Here is a 21,394-nt window from a genome sequence, read left to right as displayed (position 1 = left end):
GACTGTTACTGTATATTGTCTCTACCTTTCTGATCTACTACTTTTAGGCTCTCTCTTTGCTTAGAGGACCCCTTTCAATATTTCCTGTAGAGCTGGTTTGGTGTTTGCAAATTCTTTCAGTTTTTGTTTGTCCTGGAAGCTTTTTATCTCTCCTTCTGTTTTCAATGATAGCCTAGCTGGATAGAGTATTCTTGGCTGCATGTTTTTCTCGTTTAGTGCTCTGAATATATCATGCCAGCTCTTTCTGGCCTGCCAGGTCTCTGTGGATAAGTCTGCTGCCAATCTAATATTTTTACCATTGTATGTTACAGACTTCTTTTCTCGGGCTGCTTTCAGGATTTTCTCTTTGTCACTAAGACTTGTAAATTTTACTATTAGGTGACGGGGTGTGAACCTATTCTTGTTGACTTTGAGGGGGGGTTCTCTGCATCTCCTGGATTTTGATGCTTGTTCCCTTTGCCATATTAGGGAAATTCTCTCCAATAATTCTCTCCAATAGACCTTCTGCTCCCCTCTCTGTTTCTTCTTCTTCTGGAATCCCAATTATTCTAATGTTGTTTCGTCTTATGGTGTCACTTATCTCTCGAATTCTCCCCTCGTGGTCCAGTAGCTGTTTGTCCCTCTTTTGTTCGGCTTCTTTATTCTCTGTCATTTGGTCTTCTATATCACTAATTCTTTCTTCTGCCTCATTGATCCTAGCAGTGAGAGCCTCCATTTTTGATTGCACCTCATTAGTAGCTTTTTTGATTTCAACTTGGTTAGATTTTAGTTCTTTAATTTCTCCAGAAAGGGCTTTAATATCTCCAGAGAGGGTTTCTCTAATATCTTCCATGCCTTTTTCGAGCCCGGCTAGAATGTTCAGAATTGTCATTCTGAACTCTTGATCTGACATATTACCAATGTCTGTGTTGATTAGGTCCCTAGTCTTCGGTACTGTCTCTTGTTCTTTTGTTTGTGGTGATTTTTTCCGCCTTGTCATTTTGTCCAGATAAGAGGATATGAAGGAGCAAATAAAATACTAAAAGGATGGCAAAGACCCCAGAAAAATGCTCTGTAACTAAATGAGAAGAGACCCCAAATTGTGGGGGGGGGGAGAAAGGGGATAAAAAGAGGTTCAGAAAAAAAAAAAAAGAAAAAAATTTAAAAAATAAAACAAATAAAGAAAAAATATATATATTTAGATAAACTAGTCAAAAAACGTTAAAAAAGAAAAGGGTAAAAGTTTTAAAAAATTTAGCAGAAGAAGAAAAAAGAAAAAAATTGAAAAAAGAAAAAAAAAATTGAAGTAGCCGCAAGACTAAAGAATCATGGGGAAAAAGCCATGAGTTCCGTGCTTTGCTTTCTCCTCCTCTGGAATTGCGCTGGTGTCTTAGGAATTGAACCTACTTTTCCTTGATAGATGAACTTCGTCCTGGCTGGATATTTTGTTGATCTTCTGGGGGAGGGGCCTGTTGTAGTGACTCTCAAGTGTCTTTGCCCGAGGCGGGATTGCACCGCCCTTACCGGGGGCCGGACTAAGTAATCGGCTCAGGTTCGCTTTTGGGAGCTTCTGTTCCCTGAACGCTCTCCGTAGAGTTCCGGAGGACAGGAATGAAAATGGCGGCCTCCTAGTCTCCGGCCCGGAGGAGCCGAGAGCCTGGGGCCCCACTCCTCAGTGCGCCCCCAGAGGACAGCACCCAATCACTCCCGTATCCCCAGCCTCTAGCCGCGCTCCGAGCTCACCCAGCCTGCGACCAGTTCAAGGTAACCCCGAGCTGAGAGTTCAGTCCTCGGCTCTGTCTCTGCAGCCGGCTTCTCCATTCTAATACCTGCGAGCTCTGCGACAGTCCGACACCCCCGATCCTTCTGTGACCCTGCGGGACCTGGGGCCACACTGACCCCGCGTGGGCTTCACCCTGGTTTAGCCTCTGGAGCAATGTCCCTCAGTGGAACAGACTTTTAAAAGTCCTGATTTTGTGCTCCGTTCCTCCGCTGCTTGCCGGGAACCAGCCCCTCCCCCCGCGGTCTATCTTCCCATCGTTTTAGATTCACTTCTCCACCAGTCCTACCTTTCAGAAAGTGGTTGATTTTCTGTTTCTAGAGTTGCTGTTCTTCTTCTCTTCGATCTCCCGTTGGATTTGTAGGTGTTTGCAATGTTTAGATAAGCTATCGAGCTGATCTCCTGCTACCTGATGTAGTCTCAGCCTGCTAATTCTCCGCCATCTTGACTCCTCAAATTTCATTTTCTTTTAATGTTCAAGCTTTAAATAGCATATACTATCTCTTTCAGAATTAGCATGAAGCTTTTAGCTTAGTTTTACTGCAGTGAGCTGACTCCTCATAATTTCAATTAAATAGTTTAACTCTGTGTTCCTTAACAGAGGTTAGACAAGTATACTAGAAATCATAAATAAATAAATAAATATAAGCCACAGTTCCAAATTTCATTTAACAATGGACACTATCCATTAACCATCAAATTAGCATACCACTTTATTACTAGGTCTTAAAGTCTCCAAACTTTTACTTACCATCAGTTTTATAAAAGAGGTATTTGGTTCATTCAAGGAAGTAACTCTAGAACTAGATTATATTTAAAAGAAAAGTAACACAACACAGAGCAAAATCCAATGAAAAAATAAGCAGAAAGTCAAGCTGCAGTCAGGGGTAAAAATGAAGACCTCAAACAGTTCTGTTTTGGTAACGTGAAGTTAGTAAACTGAGAATTTCATGTTTGTAATAACGTAAGTTTCCTCTGAAAAGTAGAAAACAGTATTCTTTTTTCCAAAGATTTTGTTTATTTGTCAGAGAGAGAGGGCATAAGCAGGGGGAGTGGCAGGCAGGGGGAGAAGCTGCTCCCTGCTGGGCAAAGAGCCCTACACAGGATCCCAGGATCATGACCTGAGCCAAACAAAGGCAGATGCTTTACCAACTGAGCCACCCAGACATCGCTAGAAAACAATTCTTTCCTATCTGCTTAATCACACTTTAAATAGCAGTAGTCTTTTTTTTTTTTTAATTTCATTTATTTATTGGAGAGAGAAAGAGCACATACAAATGAGCAAGGGGAGGAGCACAGGGACTGGGAGGAGACGCACACCCCATGCTGAGCAGGGATCTGGATGCTGGGTTTGATCCTAGGACCCTGAGAGCATGACTTGATACTTAACCACCTGAGCCACCCAGGTGCCCCAAAATAGCAGTAGTCTTTCACTGTACTTAAGTTCTCTGTTAAGATGTAGAACTGATGAAAAACTTCAAAAAGACTAGTTCATGTGAGGGGTTTTCTTTATGATAGCACAAACAGAAATAAACATAAGGGGAAAAAACAGAAACAATTTGTTTGTGAAACATACCACTTAAAGAGCTACAATAGGAGAAGACCATCTAAATATTATTAGTGAGATAATGAAATCAGCCCAATCATATTCCTTGGGGTATCTGGGGTTTCCTCCCTCTTTTCTCAAACTTCATTATGCCAGATAAAGAATAGTAATAGCAGTAAGAGTCAGAAATCTTAATAGCAAGGACTTTTCAAATACGCAAATGATGGAGATGGAAAAAAGACTTAAAAATGTGTACTAATAAGTGTACTAATAATAGAAGCAATCAGTCAAATAAGCATTTATTAAACAAGTGGTCAGGTGCCAAGGCAAAATTAATAAGAAACACAATCCCTTTCTTCTAGAATCTTGGAATCTACTTGAAAACAATGCATAAACATATTTAAAGTACTAGTAGGTAAATAGAGTTCTTTCATTTGACAATATGAAATTAGCAGTGAGTGGTAGAAAGAAAAATAAAGGAGCAAAAAGAAGATAACTAGACTGGGTATGGAAAATCTCGTAACTGTAAACCATGACTTCAAAGTACGGACATTTCTATGGACTGACAGACAAGGGTTCAAAATCAGTTTAATTCCTTACCAAATAGAGGCGCAAGCATGGACAGTTTACTTAACTTTATAGGGCCTCAATTTCTCATCTATAAAATAAAGCTAATACCTACCTATTCATCTTTCAGAACTGCTGTGAAGATTAAATGAAATAATACAGGTAAACCACTTGACATGATACCTAGCACAAAGTACACGCTCAATAAAAGGACAAGACAGTAGACACAGGATGGTAGACGAATTACAAACTGAAAAATAGAAAACTTCTGTAAAACAATGGCCTTAACGTCCCTTAAAAAGAAGAAAAACAAAGAAGGCTATAGCAAAGGAGGAGAAATTGATAAAATGAGATATTCCTTCATAATAACATCTCTTTTGTCATAGCAAGGATCTGTGTAAATATAAGCCAGTGTCTAATGGCCATTGATGAAGGGCAGCACTCAATGCTTGCCTGCTTTCTGATGACAACAGAGACTCATTATATCACTGGCTAACTAGTTCATTCATAAAACTGCAGGTGTTCACAACACTGTAGAAAATAGATAAGCAGTGCACACTCAAGGAACTCTATAACCACATCCTGAGTAGGGTAGTAGAAGAAATTTTTCTAAGGAATTTTAGGATAATCACTAGGATACATTCAAAAGTGAAAACTGGTAGAATGAAAATATCTCAAAGCATCTCAGTGAATCTTAAAATTAGACAAATTATGTGCATGGTAATTTTCCTTGCATTTGACTTTTCAGTGTTAATCAATTTATTATAAACTTCTATTAATACAAATCTATCACTGAAGACCAGTAATTCAGTAATGATACAAAAATAGTCTGATGTGTTTCATTTTTGCCTTAAGTTAAAACGCACAGTTAAAGATAAATACAAGCACACTGAATAGAGTCTTTCTTCAGCAAAACAGCTATGTCAGCACAGGCAGAAAACTAGGGCAGAACTAGTGCAAAGTTCAAAAATCATTTCCTAAGAGCACAGAGTACTTAAAATGCAGTAGGACTAGGTTAACATTTACTTTTACTTTATTTCACTTAGCACTGGGCTATCAAATATATGTCAAATATCTTTTCCTTGATTTTCTAGAGCTTACTGGGAATTTTATTTTATTGAAGGAGTTTCATATATACAGACCTATGAAGCGACTGGCATGCATCTTGTCTTGCCATTATCTACATCATAAAGTTGTTAAAAAGATTAAACAAAATGGTATGTGTACAAGTATTTCAAATATTTAGAAATTCTACTAAAACATTTGCTTATATTACTATTCACAGTTGACTCATTTTTATAGAATCTCAAAAGGAATTAGGACATAAATCAATTCTTCATAAATATTTCATGTATCTAGAGATTTTGACTATAATTTAGTCCAAACAGCTTATTTCATATGTAGACGTTCAGAAGTTCAGAAAGAAGTAACTCAGCCTAGCTATACTCAATAAAATAATGACGAGATTTGAAAATCCAGGACCAGGGCTCCTGATTCAAGATGAATGCAACAAATTTTCACTCTAGTTACCTGCCTCACATTTTGGTTACTCAAAATTAACACAAACTGTATAGATTTCTATTCTCTACTGGCACAAATTCTTCTATACTGAAAACATGAAAAGGAATACTGGGTCAATTCTGGATCTAGATTAGAATTTATAGTGATCACATAGCATGCTTGCATATAAGGCAATCCCTTGGTGAAAGATTCTACTCCATTGGCAATAATGCTTCCTTACATATTCATCTTTCAGTGTATAAACTAAAAATACTCATCTGCAAGGAAGGAATCAACTACAACAACATTAATTCTCTCTTAAATATAAGTGCAGGATGGGTGAAAACTCAAAAGACTGAGGTAGATGGAGGAAGCAGAGTACAACTAGTCTTCATTTCAAATAAAAAAACAGCCTATTTCCCAATAGAATTAAAGTTCATGTTATTTTGTTTTCAGAATTTTAGCATAAATAACCCAGCCTACAGTTATCCCAAAATAAATACAGTCAACTGGGAAGTATTTAAAACAGGGTTTGGAAGAACGAGTTTACCAATAGCTATATAATGAAAATAAGGTACAAGATCAGGGTAAGTGACTAGTGACCAAAATTCCTGGAACTCAGCTATATATCTATATAGAAAAATTTTTACTTGTGTGTCTAAATCTATAAAATAGCTAAAATATGCACAATCATTTCTTAGGAAGTCATTACCATTTCTAAGTATAACATACACATCTAAGAGACCATATGTCTTATAGTTTTTCAGTATAGTTCTCAAAGTCAGATACCATATACTGTTAATATTTTTAAGCTCCCACTGTATCTAGCATAAATTTGGATACACTGTAAGCACTCAGTACTGACATAATTAGTTTTTTGTTCTGGGGTTTTCTTAAAATCTTCACAATCCCAGATTGTGGTACCTAACTCAAATTCCTTTATACTTCTCTAGCAAAATAGGCACAAAAACAGGAGGAGAGGTTGAACTGATGCATACAGGCAATTTAAAATATAGACATCTCCAAGGTTTAAAACTCAAATTATGCAAACTGTTCCATAAGGATCCATAAAATACAGAGCAGTGATCATCATAATTTAGAAAGACAAAATAACAATGCATAGGCAAAATATATAAAACATCATATAAAAAGTTCCATGAACCTAATGAAAAGTTTGAATCATGAGTTATTCAAAATGTTCAAGTTTTGTTTTTTAAAAACAAGATAAAGTTAAGTGTCATATAAATACAAAAATGAGAAAATGTATAGAGTAGGATAGTTACACAGCACAGCAAATTATTATGGTGGATAAAGATGGATTATTTCCAGAAAAAAGCCACCTAGGACATTTATTTCAAAAGAAACCCTAAGTTTAAGGTTGTGAGAGATGACCTAATGCTTTTGCTTGGGCCCATTAATGTCTGAATTACATTTCTGCAGTAATTTAACACTAGTGTTTTTAACCTAAGTGCTTTTACAATATTTTCCAAAATCAAGTTAACTCAGAAATAATTGAAGAGTACTTCTACCATTCAATTATTTAACACTATCTGGAAAATTGTCCTTTGCAGTATTCTAGATAGACTGGATTAAGAAAATATGCAGAACCAATTGATGTTGTACCCTTCAATGCTAATGAACATGGACCAACAGAAGGACATTAGGAAAGAATTTATATTACCCCCAAATGGTAATTTTCAGATGAAAGATTTGTAGTCCATTATTCCAAGCCCATGACCTCACTTAACTCCTCTTATCCTCAAATCCCTCTTATCAATACCATGCAAGACTGGTTTAGTGGGATTTTTAATCTAAAGCAACAATTTGCATCAGCCTCTTCAAAGGACACCATAAAAATACACAAACTAAATAAAGTAATGCACTTGCTATTGAAAACAACAACAACTTCAAGACAAGAAATCTGGGACATTATTCTGAGTAAGGTCCTGACGCTTCCCACCTCCACAATGAAATCATGTACATATCATCTATAACACCGCTTTAATAAAAATAATTACAAATATAACACAATGGATTAGGAGGATGATGGCAGAGTAGGAGGGCCCCAGGCTCACCTCGTCCCACAAATACAACTAAGCACTATTGAATCACCCAAAATACACCAGAAACCGGCCTGAAGACTGGCAGAACAAACTCCACAACTAAAGGAAGAAAAGAGACCACACTGAAGAAGGTACAAAGTTCAGAGACATAGGCTGGGAAGCAAACAGATCACGGCCACTGCAGTGCAGAGAAGGGTGAGAGATCAGACTAATACACGAGAGCACTTGGAAAATGAAAAGGCCATAGCAACTGGCTTGGAAAGCAACAGGGCCCAAACTTGGGAGTTCTTAAACCCAGCAGAGCTTAAAGCCTGGAGTTTTGAAGGTCAACATCCTTTGATCTGGGAAAGCTGAAAGGACACTGTGGCTGCTCCTAAACAGAAAGCAGGACAAACAACCCATGGACATAGAGCATGGAGATGGCATTCTGAAGAACACTTGAGGCACATGGTAAACCAGCTATGTGCTCATCCCAGAGCATGTCCCAGAGAGGCAGCATTCACAGAGAGATCCCTCCAGAAACAAAAGACCTGGCAGGTGGCATTTCCCTTCCCTCAGCATGAACACAGGGCCACCTGCAGAAGCAGCACAGTGCAGACACTTGCTACCTAATTTGCTTAAACCAAGCCCTGCCTCCCACGTTCCAGAAGAACCACACTTCCCACTCACACTTGCCTCAGTCCGAAGGGGACAGGCCTCTCCCCAAGAAGACCCACCCAAACCACTACAGACACCATGACTCCACACCCAGGAGTATTGCAAGGCCTTGGTTCCAGTGACAGCAACGACAGGTCTTATTTCACAAGCAGATCAGAGCACACCTAGTTAAAACATGCCACATTGAGGCCAAGGACCAAACACTGCTCACACCAGGCAAAGAGACCCTCTGCGGACAACTGACCTAAAGGATACAGTGGTCAGCACAAAACAGTAGAGCACACACAGCACTCATGGAGATACTCCCAGAGGCACCAGGTTCTGGGCAATAGGAGCGATTATGCTGTAGGGTACTAGAGGGCTTCTCCATGAAGCCATTAGTCTCGAGAACAGGAGGTATCAACTTTCCTACCACAGAAACAGGCACAGAAACATAGACAAATGGGAAGACAGAGGAATCTGTTCTAAATTAAAGACTAAGACAAGGCCACAGATGGAGATCTAAGCAAAACAGATACAAATTACATGGCTGATGAAGAATTTAAAGCAATGATCATAAGGATATTCACTGGACTTGAGAAAAAAAGTGGTAGACATCAGTGAGACAATTAACACAAAGATAAGGAATAACATAGCAGAGATAAAGGGCTCAGTAAATGAAATGAGAAACACAACTGATGGAATGAACAAGAAGCCGAAAGAGGCAGAGGAACTAATTAACGACCTGGAAGACAGAGTAATGGAAAGTAATCAAGCTGAACAAAAGAAAAAAGAGAATTATGCAAAACAAGAATACACTGAGGGAATTCAGTGACTCCATCAAACATAATAATGATCAGTTTAAAGGAGTCCCAGAATAAGAGAGAAAAAAGGGGACAGAGAATTTATTTGAAGAGAAAATAGCTGAAAACTTCCCTAATCTGGGGAAGGAAATAGATATCCAGATCCAGGAGACACGCAGAACCCCCATCAAAATCAACAAAAGCAGACCCACAAGACATACTGTAATTAAATTGGCAAAATATACTGATAAAGAAAAATATTAAATGTAAGAAGACAAAAGAAGGCAGTTACATACAAAGGAAACCCCATAAAGCTGTCAGTGAATTTTTCAGCAGAAAATTTCCATGTCAGAAAGGAGTGGCATGATTTACATTTAAAGTGCTGAATGGGAAAAATCTGCAGCCAAGAATACTCTATACAGCAAGGCTATCAATCACAACAGAAACTGAGAGAGAGTTTCCCAGACAAAGTAAAACTAAAGGAATTTAAGACCACTAAACAAGCCCTGCAAAAAAATATTAAAGGAGACTCTGAGTGGAAATGAAAGACAAAGAAAAAAATGGCAACATGAAGGTAGGAAACACAAAAGTAGTTAAAAATGGGTATTTCTGTAAAAAGCCAGTCAAGGAACTCACAATATAAAAGGATGTAATAATATATGATACCATAAACCTAAACATGAGGAGGAAAGGAGGAAAGCATGGGTTCAAACTTAAACAACCCTCAATGTAATATAGACTGCTATATGCACAAGATGTTATATACAAACCTAATGGTAACCACAAACCAAAAACTACTAATCCACAAAGAATAAAGAAATCCAAATGTACCACTAACTAACATAAGTAAACCATGAAAGAAAGGAAGATAAGCAAGGATCAGAGAAAGTATTCAGACAAGCACAAGACCAGTAATAAAAAGGCAATAAATATATTTCTATCGGGGCACTTGGGTGGCTCAGTGGGTTAAAGCCTCTGTCTTCTGCTCAGGTCATGATCCCAGGGTCCTGGGATCAAGCTCCACATCGGGCTCTCCACTCAGCAGGGAGCCTGCTTCCTCCTCTCTGCCTGCTTCTCTGCCTACTTTTGATCTCTGTCTGTCAAATAAATAAGATCTTTAAAAAATACATTCCTATCACTAATTACTTTGAATAAGCTAACTAAATACTCCAATCAAAAGATACAGGAAGACAGAATGGTTTTTAAAAAAAGACCCATCTATAGGTTGCCTATAAGAGACTCATTTCAGACCAAAAGACAGCTGCAGATTTAAAGGGAGAGGACAGAGAAACATTTATCATTTGAAAGGATGTCAAAAGAAAGCCAGAGTAGCAATACTTATCTCAGACAAACAGACTTTAAAATGAAGACTACAACAAGGAACAAAGAAGGACACTATATAATAATAAAGAGAACAATTCAACAAGAAGATATAACAATTATAAATATTTGTGCACCCAACATGGGTGTACCCAAATACATAAGATAGTTAATAACAAACATAAAGGAACTAATCAACAGTAATACAATAACAGTAGGGGATTTTAACAACCCACTTACATCACTCAAAACAGAAAATCAACAAAGAAACAACAGCTTTAAATGATACAGTGGACCAGGGGGGATTTAACAGTTATATTCAGAACATTCAATCCTGAAATAGCAGAATACACATTCTTTTCAAGTGCACATGGAACATTCTCCAGAACAGATCACCTATTAGGCCATAAAATAAGCCCCAACAAATTTTATAAGATTTAGGTCATACCATGCATCTTTTCTGACCACAACACTATGAAACTAGAAGTCAACCACAAGAAAAAAATCTCAAAGGACCACAAATACATGGAGATTAAATAACATGCTACTAAATAATGAATGGGTCAACCAGGGAATACAAGAAATTAAAAAGTACATGGAAACATGGGAAAATAAAACACAATGACAAAACATCTGGGGTGCAGCAAAAGTGCTTCTAAGAGGGAAGTATACAGAAATATAGGCCTACCTCAAGAAGCAAGAAAAAATCTCAAATAACCAACCTAACCCTACGCCTAAAGAAGCTAGGAAAAGACCAACAAAGAAAACCTAAAACCAGCAGACGTAAACAAATAATGAAGGTTAAAGCAGAATTAGATGAAGTAGAAACTAAAAAAATCAACAGAACAGATCAATGAGGGGCGCCTGGGTGGCTCAGTGGGTTAAGACTCTGCCTTCAGCTCAGGTAGTGGTCTCAGGGTCCTGGGATCGAGCCCCGCATCGGGCTCTCCACTCAGCGAGAAGCCTGCTCCCCCCCACCCCCTGCCTGCCTCTCTGCCTATGATCTCGTCGATAAATAAAATCTTAAAAAAAAAACCAAAACAGATCAATGAAACCAAGAGCTGTTTCTTGGGGGAGGGGGAAATCAATGAAATGGATAAACCTCTACCCAGACATTTAAAGAAAAAAGAAAAACAACCCAAATAAATAAAATCACAAATGAAAGAAAATAACAACAAACACCTGAGAAATACAATTGTTAAGAGAATATTATGATATACTACATACCAAGAAACTGGACAACCAAGAAGAAATGGATAAATTCTTAAAACATATAACCTACATAACCTACCAAAATCGAAAGAAATAAAATAGGAAAGAATATTGGAAGAAATAAAATTTTGAACAGACCAATTACCAGCTATGAAACTGAATCAATAATCATAAAACTCCCAAAAAACAAAAGTCCAGGACCAAATAACTTCACAGGCAAATTCTACCAAACATACATACATACATTTATTTATTTAATTCATTGCCATGAGAACATTAACATTTATTTTTAGGATTATTTTATTTAAATTTTAGTTAACATACAGTGCAATATTGGTTTCAGGAGTATAATTCAATGATTCATCACTTACATACAACACCCAGTGCTTATCACAAGTGTTTTCGTTAATACCCATTACCCATCTAGCCCATCCACTACCCACCTCTCTCCATCAACCCTCAGTTTGTTCTCTATCATTAAGAATCCCTTACGGTTTGTTTCTCTTTTTTTTCTTTTTCTCCTTCCCATATGTTCATCTGTTTCCGTTCTTAAATTCTACATATGAGTGAAATCATATGGTGTTTGTCTTTCTTGGACTTATTTCACTTAGGATAATACACTCTAGCTCCATCCACATTGTTGCAAATGACAAGATTTCAAATTTTTGGTGGCAGAGTAATATTCCATTATGTGTGTATGGGGTGTGTGTGTGTGTGTGACCTCTTTTTTATCCATTCATCTGTCGATGGACATCTGGGTTTTCTCCACTGTTTGGCTATTGTTGATAATGCTGCTATAACCACTGGGGTGCATGTACCTCTTTGAATCTGTATATTGGTATCCTTTGGGTAAATACCTAGCAGTGCAATTGCTGGATCATAGGGTAGTTCTATTTTCAACTTCTGAGGAAACCTCCATACTATATTCCAGAGTGGCTGCACCAGTTCACATTTTCACCAACAGTGCAAGAGGGTTCCCCTTTCTCTGCATCCTCACCAACACCTGTTATTTTTTTATGTTATTCATTTTAGTCATTCTGACAAGTATGAGGTGGTATCTCATTGTGGTTTTGATTTCTATTTCCCTGACAATGAGTGATGTTGAGCATCTTTTCATGTCTATTAGACATCTGGATATCTTTTTTGAAAAAGCGCCTCCTCATGTCTTCTGCTCATTTCTTAACTGGATTATTTGGTTTTGGGGTGTTGAGTGTGAAAATTTCTTTATGATTTTGGATATTAACCCTTCATCAGATATGTCATTTGCAAATATCTTCTCCCAGTCCACAGGCTGCTTTTTAGTTCTGTTGACTATTTCCTTCACTGTGCAGAAGCTTTTTATATTGATGCAGTCCCAACTGTTTATTTTTGCTACTCTGAAAAACAGTATGGAGGTTCCTTAAAAAGTTAAAAATAGAACTACCCTACAATCCAGCAATGGCACTACTGAGTATTTACCCAATGATTACAAAAACCCTAATTCAAAGGCATACATATCCCCCAAGGTTTATAGCAGAATTATTTAAAATAGCCAAATTATGAAGTGGCCCAAATGCCCACTGATCAACAAATGGATAAAGAGGATGTCGTATATACATACAATTGAATATTATTGGGCCATAAAAAAAGAATGAAATCTTGCTATTTACAACTAGCGGAGCTACAGAGCATAATGCTAAGTGAAATAAATCAGTAAGAAAAAGACAAATACCGTATGATTTCACTTATATGTGTGACTTAAACAAAACAAAGGAGCAAAGTGGGGGAAAAAGGAGAAACACACATAAATCAAGAAACAGACTCATTAACTATAGAGAACAAACTAATGGTCAGGGGCAGGGGAGATGGATGAAATATGTGGGGGATTACGGAGTGAACTTGTTATGATGAGCAGCAAGTGATTAATGCAAAAACTTCTTTTAAAAGAATATAAAAATATTTTTTAAAAAGATTATAGTATGGTAAAAGCATGGATTTGGAGTCAGGTCATACAAACATTTATAAATTTTGACAAGTGCCTGAACATGCCCTATATGAAAAATAAGGAAGCTCTGTCTTAATGAAAAAGACAATCTCAAAAATGTGTATATTTGATAAAGATTTAAATTAGTGAAACTATCCTGGAAGGCCATTTAACTATAAATACCAAACACATAGACACAGACACACACACACACACACACACACACACACACACAATTTGACACAGAAATACACTTATGAATTGAATTTATTTATTATTTTTTAGGAAAATTAAGAGGTTAAGTATGCAAGGAGGAATGTCCAAGAATATTCTCTACAGTAGTGTGTATAATAGCAAAATGCTGCAAAAATCCTAAGTGTCTAACAGCATAGAACTGATTGGTAAAATTATTATGTTACAACCACCCCTCAGCATACCATGCAAACATTAAATGAACATTATCAAGAATGAGCAGTTAGCCACATTTACTTAGACATTCGTGACAGGTTGTTAACTGAAAAGTGCAGATTACAAAATAGTAGGACTAGAATTACCTCATTTATATAAAAAAAATTTTAATCACACAATTAAGATAAAGTCCCCTTGCATAATACGCTAGAAAATGTTAACTGTACAAGCAGAAAATAGAGGCCTTTTATATTTTAAGTAAAAAAGTTAACAGCAGTAAATCTACACAAAACATAGACAATTGATAGTTGATTATATCTACATATCCAATTTCAGTTCTATAAGCACACATTTCAAGTTTTGACCTTTGAAAATAACACTTCTTCAAAATTATAATTTGGACTTTTTTAGGACTTCAAAAGCACTCAGGGACACCTGTGTCATCCCAACACAACCAGTACTGTTCCTATACTGTTAAAAAATTCATGTTTAGTTTGCCTTGCAACTGTAATTACAATTCTGTGAATGTGTAGTGCTGTGCCAGGATTTGAGTTAGTGCCTCCCCCCACTCAAAAAACTAAACCACCTCCATAACAAACTCTCCGAAGATCATTTTTTAAAATTTTTTTGTAAAAACACACAACAAAATATGAGTTAATAGCTTTAGAAAGGAATGATCATCAGTGAAAGCCCCAGAAAGTGAAGGGAAAACATCAAATAGAATTATTCTGACATTTAGACAACTCTGCATTTTCTCTCCTACCAAGCATCTGCACCAAGATATTACAGAAGAGGAACCTTAATTCATAGTAACATAAGAGAACAACTTTAAGAATTATTCAAATTATCTAAGAATTCATAATAATTTAGTAATTTAATACTAAACACAAACTTCATATTAAAGACATTCAGAGTTTATTCATTTAGATTAGAGTTATAAATGGGCTATGATATGCTAAATCACCTATAAAGAACATTAAAGACATCGAAGAATTAATATAATTTGATTACTGGTCCAAAAGAAGAAAAAATTTCTTGAAATAACTCAGAGAGAGAAAAACAAATATTGTATGATGTCACTTACATGTGGAATCTAAAAGAAAATGGAATTCATAAAAACAGATTAGACTGTTGATTGCTAGGGATGGGGGACAGTGAATGAAAGTGATCAAAGAATACAAACTTCAAAGTATAAAAGGAGTAAGTTCTGGCGATGTAATGTATAGCAAGGTAACTATAGTAACAGTACTACACTGTATACTTGAAAATAGCTAAAAAAGTAAATCTTAAAAGTTCTAACCACACACAAAAAAGTAACCATATAAGATGATGAATGTGTTAACTCACCTTATTGCAGTGATCATTTCAAAATATGTATGTGTATCAAATCATCACTATACACCTTAAATTTAAACAATGTTAGGTATCAGTTATATCTCAATAAAGCTGGAAAAAAGAAAAAAAATTAAAAGTACTTACCACTAAGTCCCAATTATTTTGTTCAAGCAATGTAATAGCTTCATCAATGTTTTCAATGCCAGTACATGCCTGGAAGCAAAGTGAGAATTTTAGATACAAGTTTGGGAATGAAGGCGTTAATCTTAAAAAAATTAAAAGCATAAATGTGCTATTTCACTTTTAAAAATTGTATGAATAAAGCCACTAAATACCTAACACTTCTGAGCATTTTACAAATATGGTTTCAAAATTGTTAATTATAAAATAAATTTACATTACACTGAAATAAAAGACAATTAAGTTAAAGCAATAAAAGAAAGCATGTCTAAATGCTGAACTTTGGAGCCCAGAATGATCTGGAGATTTCTAATTGCCCAGAACAACTTTTACTAAAAAGTTTCTTTTTTTTTTTTTTAAGATTTTATTTATTTATTTGACAGAGAAAGAGCACAAGAAGGCAAGCAGCAGCCAGAGGGAGAGGGAGAAGCAGGCTCCCTGCTCAGCAGGGACTTGTTCCACAACCCTGGGATCATCACCTAAGCCAAAAGCAGACACAACCGACTGAGCCACCCAGGCGCCCCTATAAAAAGTTTCCATGTGGCTCCACACTGGGCATGGAGCCTACTTTATTTTTTTTTTTAAGATTTTATTTATTTATTTGACAGAGAGAGATCACAAGCAGGCAGAGAGTCAGGCAGAGAGAGGAGGAGGAGAAGTGGGCTCACTGAAGACGTGGGGCTAGATCCCAGGACCCTGGGGTCATGACCTGAGCCAAAAGCTGAGACTTTAACCCACTGAGCCACCCAGGCACCCCTGGAGCCTACTTTAAAAAAAAAAAAAAAAAAAAAAAAAGTTTCTCACATTCAACCATGTAAAAAAAAGAACTGCAATCCATACCTTATATACCTTATACAAAATTTAACTTAAAATAAAAAACAGATTTGAAGTAAAACCTAAAACTCTAAGACTTATAGATCTGTGCCATCTGCTTATGGTGACCTCTAGACATACGTGGCTAGTGAGACCCTGAAATGTGCCTCAAGTGACTTAAGATGTGCTATGTTAAATATACATGAGGACAGGATTCAGTACAAAAATAAAAAATGTAAATACTTATTATTAATTTTTTGTGGCATCTAGCTGGCTCAATTGGTAGAGCATGAAGCTCTTGATTTCCAGGTTATAAATTCGAGCCCCACACTGGATACAGAGATTACTTAAAAATAAAATCTTTAAATATAATAAAAATAATAATTTTCTATTCAATGTGTATTGAGACGACCATTTTGAAAATGTTGGCCTAATTAAAACATAATGTTCAGGGGCACCCGGGTGACTCAGTCGTTAAGTGTCAACCTTTGGCTCAGGTCATGATACTAGGGTCCTGGGATTGAGCCCTACATTGGGGTAGGAAGCCTACTTCTCCCTCTATCACTTCCCCTGCTTGTGTTCCCTCTCTCATTGTGTCTCTGTCAAATAAATAAAAATAAATAAAATCTTTTTTAAAAAATAAGTTTAAATTAATTTCACCTGCTTCTCTTTAATTTTTTTAACATGGATACTAAAAACTTTTTAATTACATTTATGACTTTCATTCTATTTTTAATACTGAAAACATAGGAAGGAATCTTCATGAGTTTTAAATACAATAGCAAAAGCAAAACCCAAAAAATTGATAAAATGGACTTCTTTAAAAGTAAGAACTACTGCTCTTTGAAAGACACTGTTAAGAGAATGAAAAGGCAAGCCACAGACTGGGAGAAAATACTACAAGACACATCTAACAAACGACTAATAACTACAATATAAGAATTCTCAAAACTCAATTAAAATAAGTAATAGCCAAAGATTTCAACAGAAACTTCCCCAAAGAAGATACACAAATATACACGAAAAAAATGCTCAACAGCATTAGTCGATAGGTAAATGTAAAACAAACACAGAGAGATTCCACTTCTGTACATTAGAGTGCTAAAATCCAAAACACTAACAATATCAAGTGATGGTAAGGATGCAGAAAAAACAGAACTCTCTACACTGACATATGTGTCATGTACAAATGTATCTCAAAATTATATGGCCACTTTACAAAACAGGTTAGCAATTTCTAAGAAAATTATGACACAGTAATCCCACTTCCTAGGTATTTACTTATCCTAAAGAAATCAACTTACATTCACATAAAATTATAAAATGAAAGTTTACAACAGCTTTATTCATAGTGAAAACAGAAGACTGCCCAAATGTCCTTCAATTATACATTCATACAACAGAAAACTATTCAGCAACAAAAATGAACAAATTATTGACAACTCAAAACAATGTGCAGAAATCCTCAAATGCATTATGCCAAGTGAAAGCCAACCTCAAAAGGATACATACTGCGTAATTCCATCTACGTGACATTTTAGAAAAAACAAAATTAGGGCGCCTGGGTGACTCAGTGGGTTAAGCTGCTGCCTTCAGCTCAGGTCATGATCTCAGGATCCTGGGATCGAGTCCCACATCGGGCTCTCTGCTCAGCGGAGAGCCTGCTTCCCTTCCTCTCTCTCTGCCTGCCTCTCTTGTGATTTCTCTCTGTCAAATAAATAAATAAAATCTTTAAAAAATAAAAATAAAAAAAATTAAAATTAAAAAAAAGACAAAATTATAAAAACAAAAAACATATTATTACCAGAGGCTTAGGGTAGGAATAAGGGTTGACTACAAGCACCAAGAAGGACATTTGGGGAGCAAGGCAGGACAAAATTTGATTCCTTGATACCATAAAAATGCAATAAAGCAAACAAGACATTAAAAAATGCAATCTTTATTTTAAGCCAAATGAAAAAAACAAGGATAACGAAAGGTTCTAAAATACTAATAAAAGCAGCTTAGAAGAATTAAGATAGGGCAGAAGTTGCACAGAGGGAACAGGAGAGAAAAACTATAGGGGTTAACTGTGAACCTAACAGCAACAAATATCAGAAAGCACCAGCCAAATATACTTCCTCAATGACATCATCCTTTCTTCCCTCAGAAAAACATGTAAGAGGTAGTTCCAAGAGGCTATCCCCTCCATAGAAACACCTAAAAATGGTGTCAGAATCAAATTTCTCAGAACTCTGGAAATTAGTCAAAAGTTTACATCAACCAAACAAATGCTGATACATGAAAAAGGTACTTCAAAACAGGTGAAAGCTTTGTGATGTTTTTATTTCCCTTTCCCCACTCCTGGCTCTGTGGCAGTCTTGAATATACTAGCCCACATTTCAACAGCTGAACCTTGGTCGCTGGTTCTAGATGGAGCAGAGGAGACTCTGTTCTCAAAGAATTTGTGTTTGTCTGCTGTGACCCGTGCAGGGCTACCTGCAGGACGGACTCAAGGCTCTCTCCTTTATTTTAACAACCTGAAAATCTCTTAGTACAGAAGAGCAGCTATGCAGAGGGCATTCTTCAGAAAAATTTTTAAGGCAAATGAAAAACTCATTGCCACCTGAGAAAAAATATTCCAGTTAAAGCAAACAACAAGATATGCCAAAAACCTGAAAGAAAAATGGCAAGGGTTTCTTTGGGAAATTAGGACATTAAAAAACACTGGGAATTTAGAAAGCCATACATATGTGCAAGGCAAGAAACCTAGTCAGAAAAGACCTGAGAAAACTACTCGCTCATCTCTAGGCTCAGCAGAAACAGAAAGTAAAGACACACTTGTAAATAGCCTAAGTGTTAGAGTGCTCCAACACAAAGCCAGTGTGCAAAAACTAAGAAAGGATTTTCTTTCTTCTCCTTTTTTTCTCTTTTCTCTTTCCTTTTTTTACTTAAGATATTCAGGGAAGTCTCTCTCCTACTACTAGCAGACCACAGCTAAAGAAGAAAAGATTTCAGAGACTATTATGTACAGAATATCTGTGCCCCACACCCATATACACACCAAAATTCATATGCTGAATCCCTAATCCCTATCGGATGGTACCATGATGGGGTGGGGGGAACCTTTGGGAGATAATCAGGTTTAAATGAGGTCATGAAGGTGGGGCCCTCATAATGGGATTAGTGCTGCTTATAAGAAGAGACACCAGTGGGTGTTTTCTTTCTCAGTGTATCTCTGCCTCTCCGTCTCTTTCTCTCTCTTTCTCCCTGCCATGTGAGAACTAAGGGAGAAGGCAGCCATCTGCAAGTCAGGAAGAGAGTTCTCACCAGAAACCAATCATGCTGGCAACACGATCTCACTTTCACCCTTTGAACTATGAGAATATAAATCTTTTCTATGGTATGTTGTCATGGTAGCCCAAGCAGACTTAAGACAGAGACAGCTCATCACCAAAAAAAATTATAAAAATAGTTTAGAAAAGTCAGTAAACAAACAGAAAACAACCCATAGAAAGCTACAGAAAACAACCCACAGAAAGCAACAAAAAACAAACCACAGGTAGAGGAGGAAGAATCTGATTTCCACAGTGACACATTATAATATTTAAAATAATCATTTTTCAAAAAGGAAATTGTAATGTATGCTAAGAAATAACAAAGTATGACCCATTCAAAGGAGAAACTGACAGAAACTGTCTACAAGGAAGAAAAGACATCAGACTTACTGGGCAAAGACTTTCAATCATCATCTTAAATATTCTCAGAGTTCAAAGAATCCATGGACAAAGAGCTAATGGGAACCAAAAAGACAATGAGCAACAAATAGAGACTATTGGTAAAGAGATACAAATTAGTTCAAAAGAAATAAAAAAAAATTCTGGGGCTGAAAAGTACAGTAACTGAAATGAAAATTTAACCACAGGGTTTCAATAGCAACTATGAGAAGACAGAAGAAGGATCAGAGAACTTGAGGGTAGATTAAATGCAATTATCCAGTCTGAGGAACACAAAGAAAAATGAACAAAGCTGAAGAGATATGTAAGACCCCCACCAAATGTACCAATATAGTCATAATAGGGAGTTCCTGAATGAGAAGAAATAAAGAAGCAGAAAGAATATTTGAAGAAATAATGGCTAAAAACTTAACTACATTTGGTAAAAAAAACAACAACAACAACAAAAAAACTACACATTTAAAAAATTCAACAGAGTCCTGAAAGAATAAATGCAAACACATCCATACCAAAACAATTACAATTGAGAGATCAAAAGCCAAAAAGAATCATGAAAGTAGAAAGAAATAAGTACTTCGTGCACAAGAGATTCCCCAATAAAATTAACCATTAATTTCTCATCAGAAATTGTAAATGTCAAAAAGCAGTGGCATGATATATATCTAAAGTACCAAAAAAAGAGAGGGGATAGAGTAATTGGGTTATGACTATTAAGGAGGACATGTGATGTAATGAGCATTGGGTGTTATATGCAACTGATGAAACACTGAACTCTATGTCTGGAACTAAATAATACACTATATGTTAATTAACTGAATTTAAATAAAATAAAACTTAAAAAGAATAAATTTTAAAAATTTAAAATTTTAAAAAGCACACACACACACACACACAAAAAATAATAGCCAAAAGCAAAAAACTGATCCTTTATATCTAAAGGGAAATAAGACATTCCTAGATGAACAAAGTTAAAGGAGGCTGTCACTATTAGACCTATGCTACAAGAGATGGTAAGGAAGTCCACCAGGGGAAACAAAAGGACCCGAGACAGTAACTGGAAACCCTAAAAAGAAATAAATAACACTGGTAAAAGTAATTACATAGGTAAATACAAAAGCCAGTATTACTCTATTTTTGGTTTATAACTTCTTTTTTTTTTACATGATTTCACAAACAAATGCATAAAATAAAATTATAAATTGGCATTAATAAGCACAGAATGGATAAAGATGCAAGATGAGGTAACAACATAAAGAAGGAGAAATGGAGCTATACAGGAAAAGATTTTATACACTACAGAGGCTAAGGGTTTTTTTTTTTTAAGATTTTATTTATTTATTTATTTATTTAATTTGATAGAGACACAGTGAGAGAGGGAACACAAGCAGAGAAAATGGGAGAGAGAGAAGCAGGGTTCCTGCTGCGCAGGAAGCCCAGTCAATCCCAAGACCCTAGGATCATGACCTGAGCTGCAGGCAGATGCTAAATGACTGAGCCACCCAGGCACTCCTGAGCTGGTATTAATTCAAAATAGATCATTATAAAATGGAGAGTCTATAATCCCTAGAGTAAC

General features: G+C 36.3%; 1 protein-coding gene across 3 annotated transcripts in view; it reads right to left on the bottom strand.

Moving 5' to 3' along the window:
- FAF1 (Fas associated factor 1) overlaps nt 1-21,394 on the bottom strand; it is a 495,897-nt gene that overhangs the window by 418,858 nt on the left and 55,645 nt on the right. For 2 of the 3 annotated variants that reach the window (XM_046003527.1, XM_046003533.1), the window contains exon 2: nt 15,257-15,325. In XM_046003527.1, coding sequence (XP_045859483.1) covers nt 15,257-15,325 — 69 coding nt within the window. Of the gene's footprint in view, nt 1-15,256; nt 15,326-17,617; nt 17,657-21,394 lie in introns of those variants that run through there. The other variant, XM_046003539.1, reaches the window with a different exon arrangement.

The sequence above is a fragment of the Meles meles genome, chromosome 1 (assembly GCF_922984935.1).
Source record: "Meles meles chromosome 1, mMelMel3.1 paternal haplotype, whole genome shotgun sequence".
Classification (NCBI taxonomy): domain Eukaryota; kingdom Metazoa; phylum Chordata; class Mammalia; order Carnivora; family Mustelidae; genus Meles; species Meles meles.
Note: the sequence above shows the minus strand (reverse complement) of the source record. Positions and strands in the feature narration are given on the sequence as shown.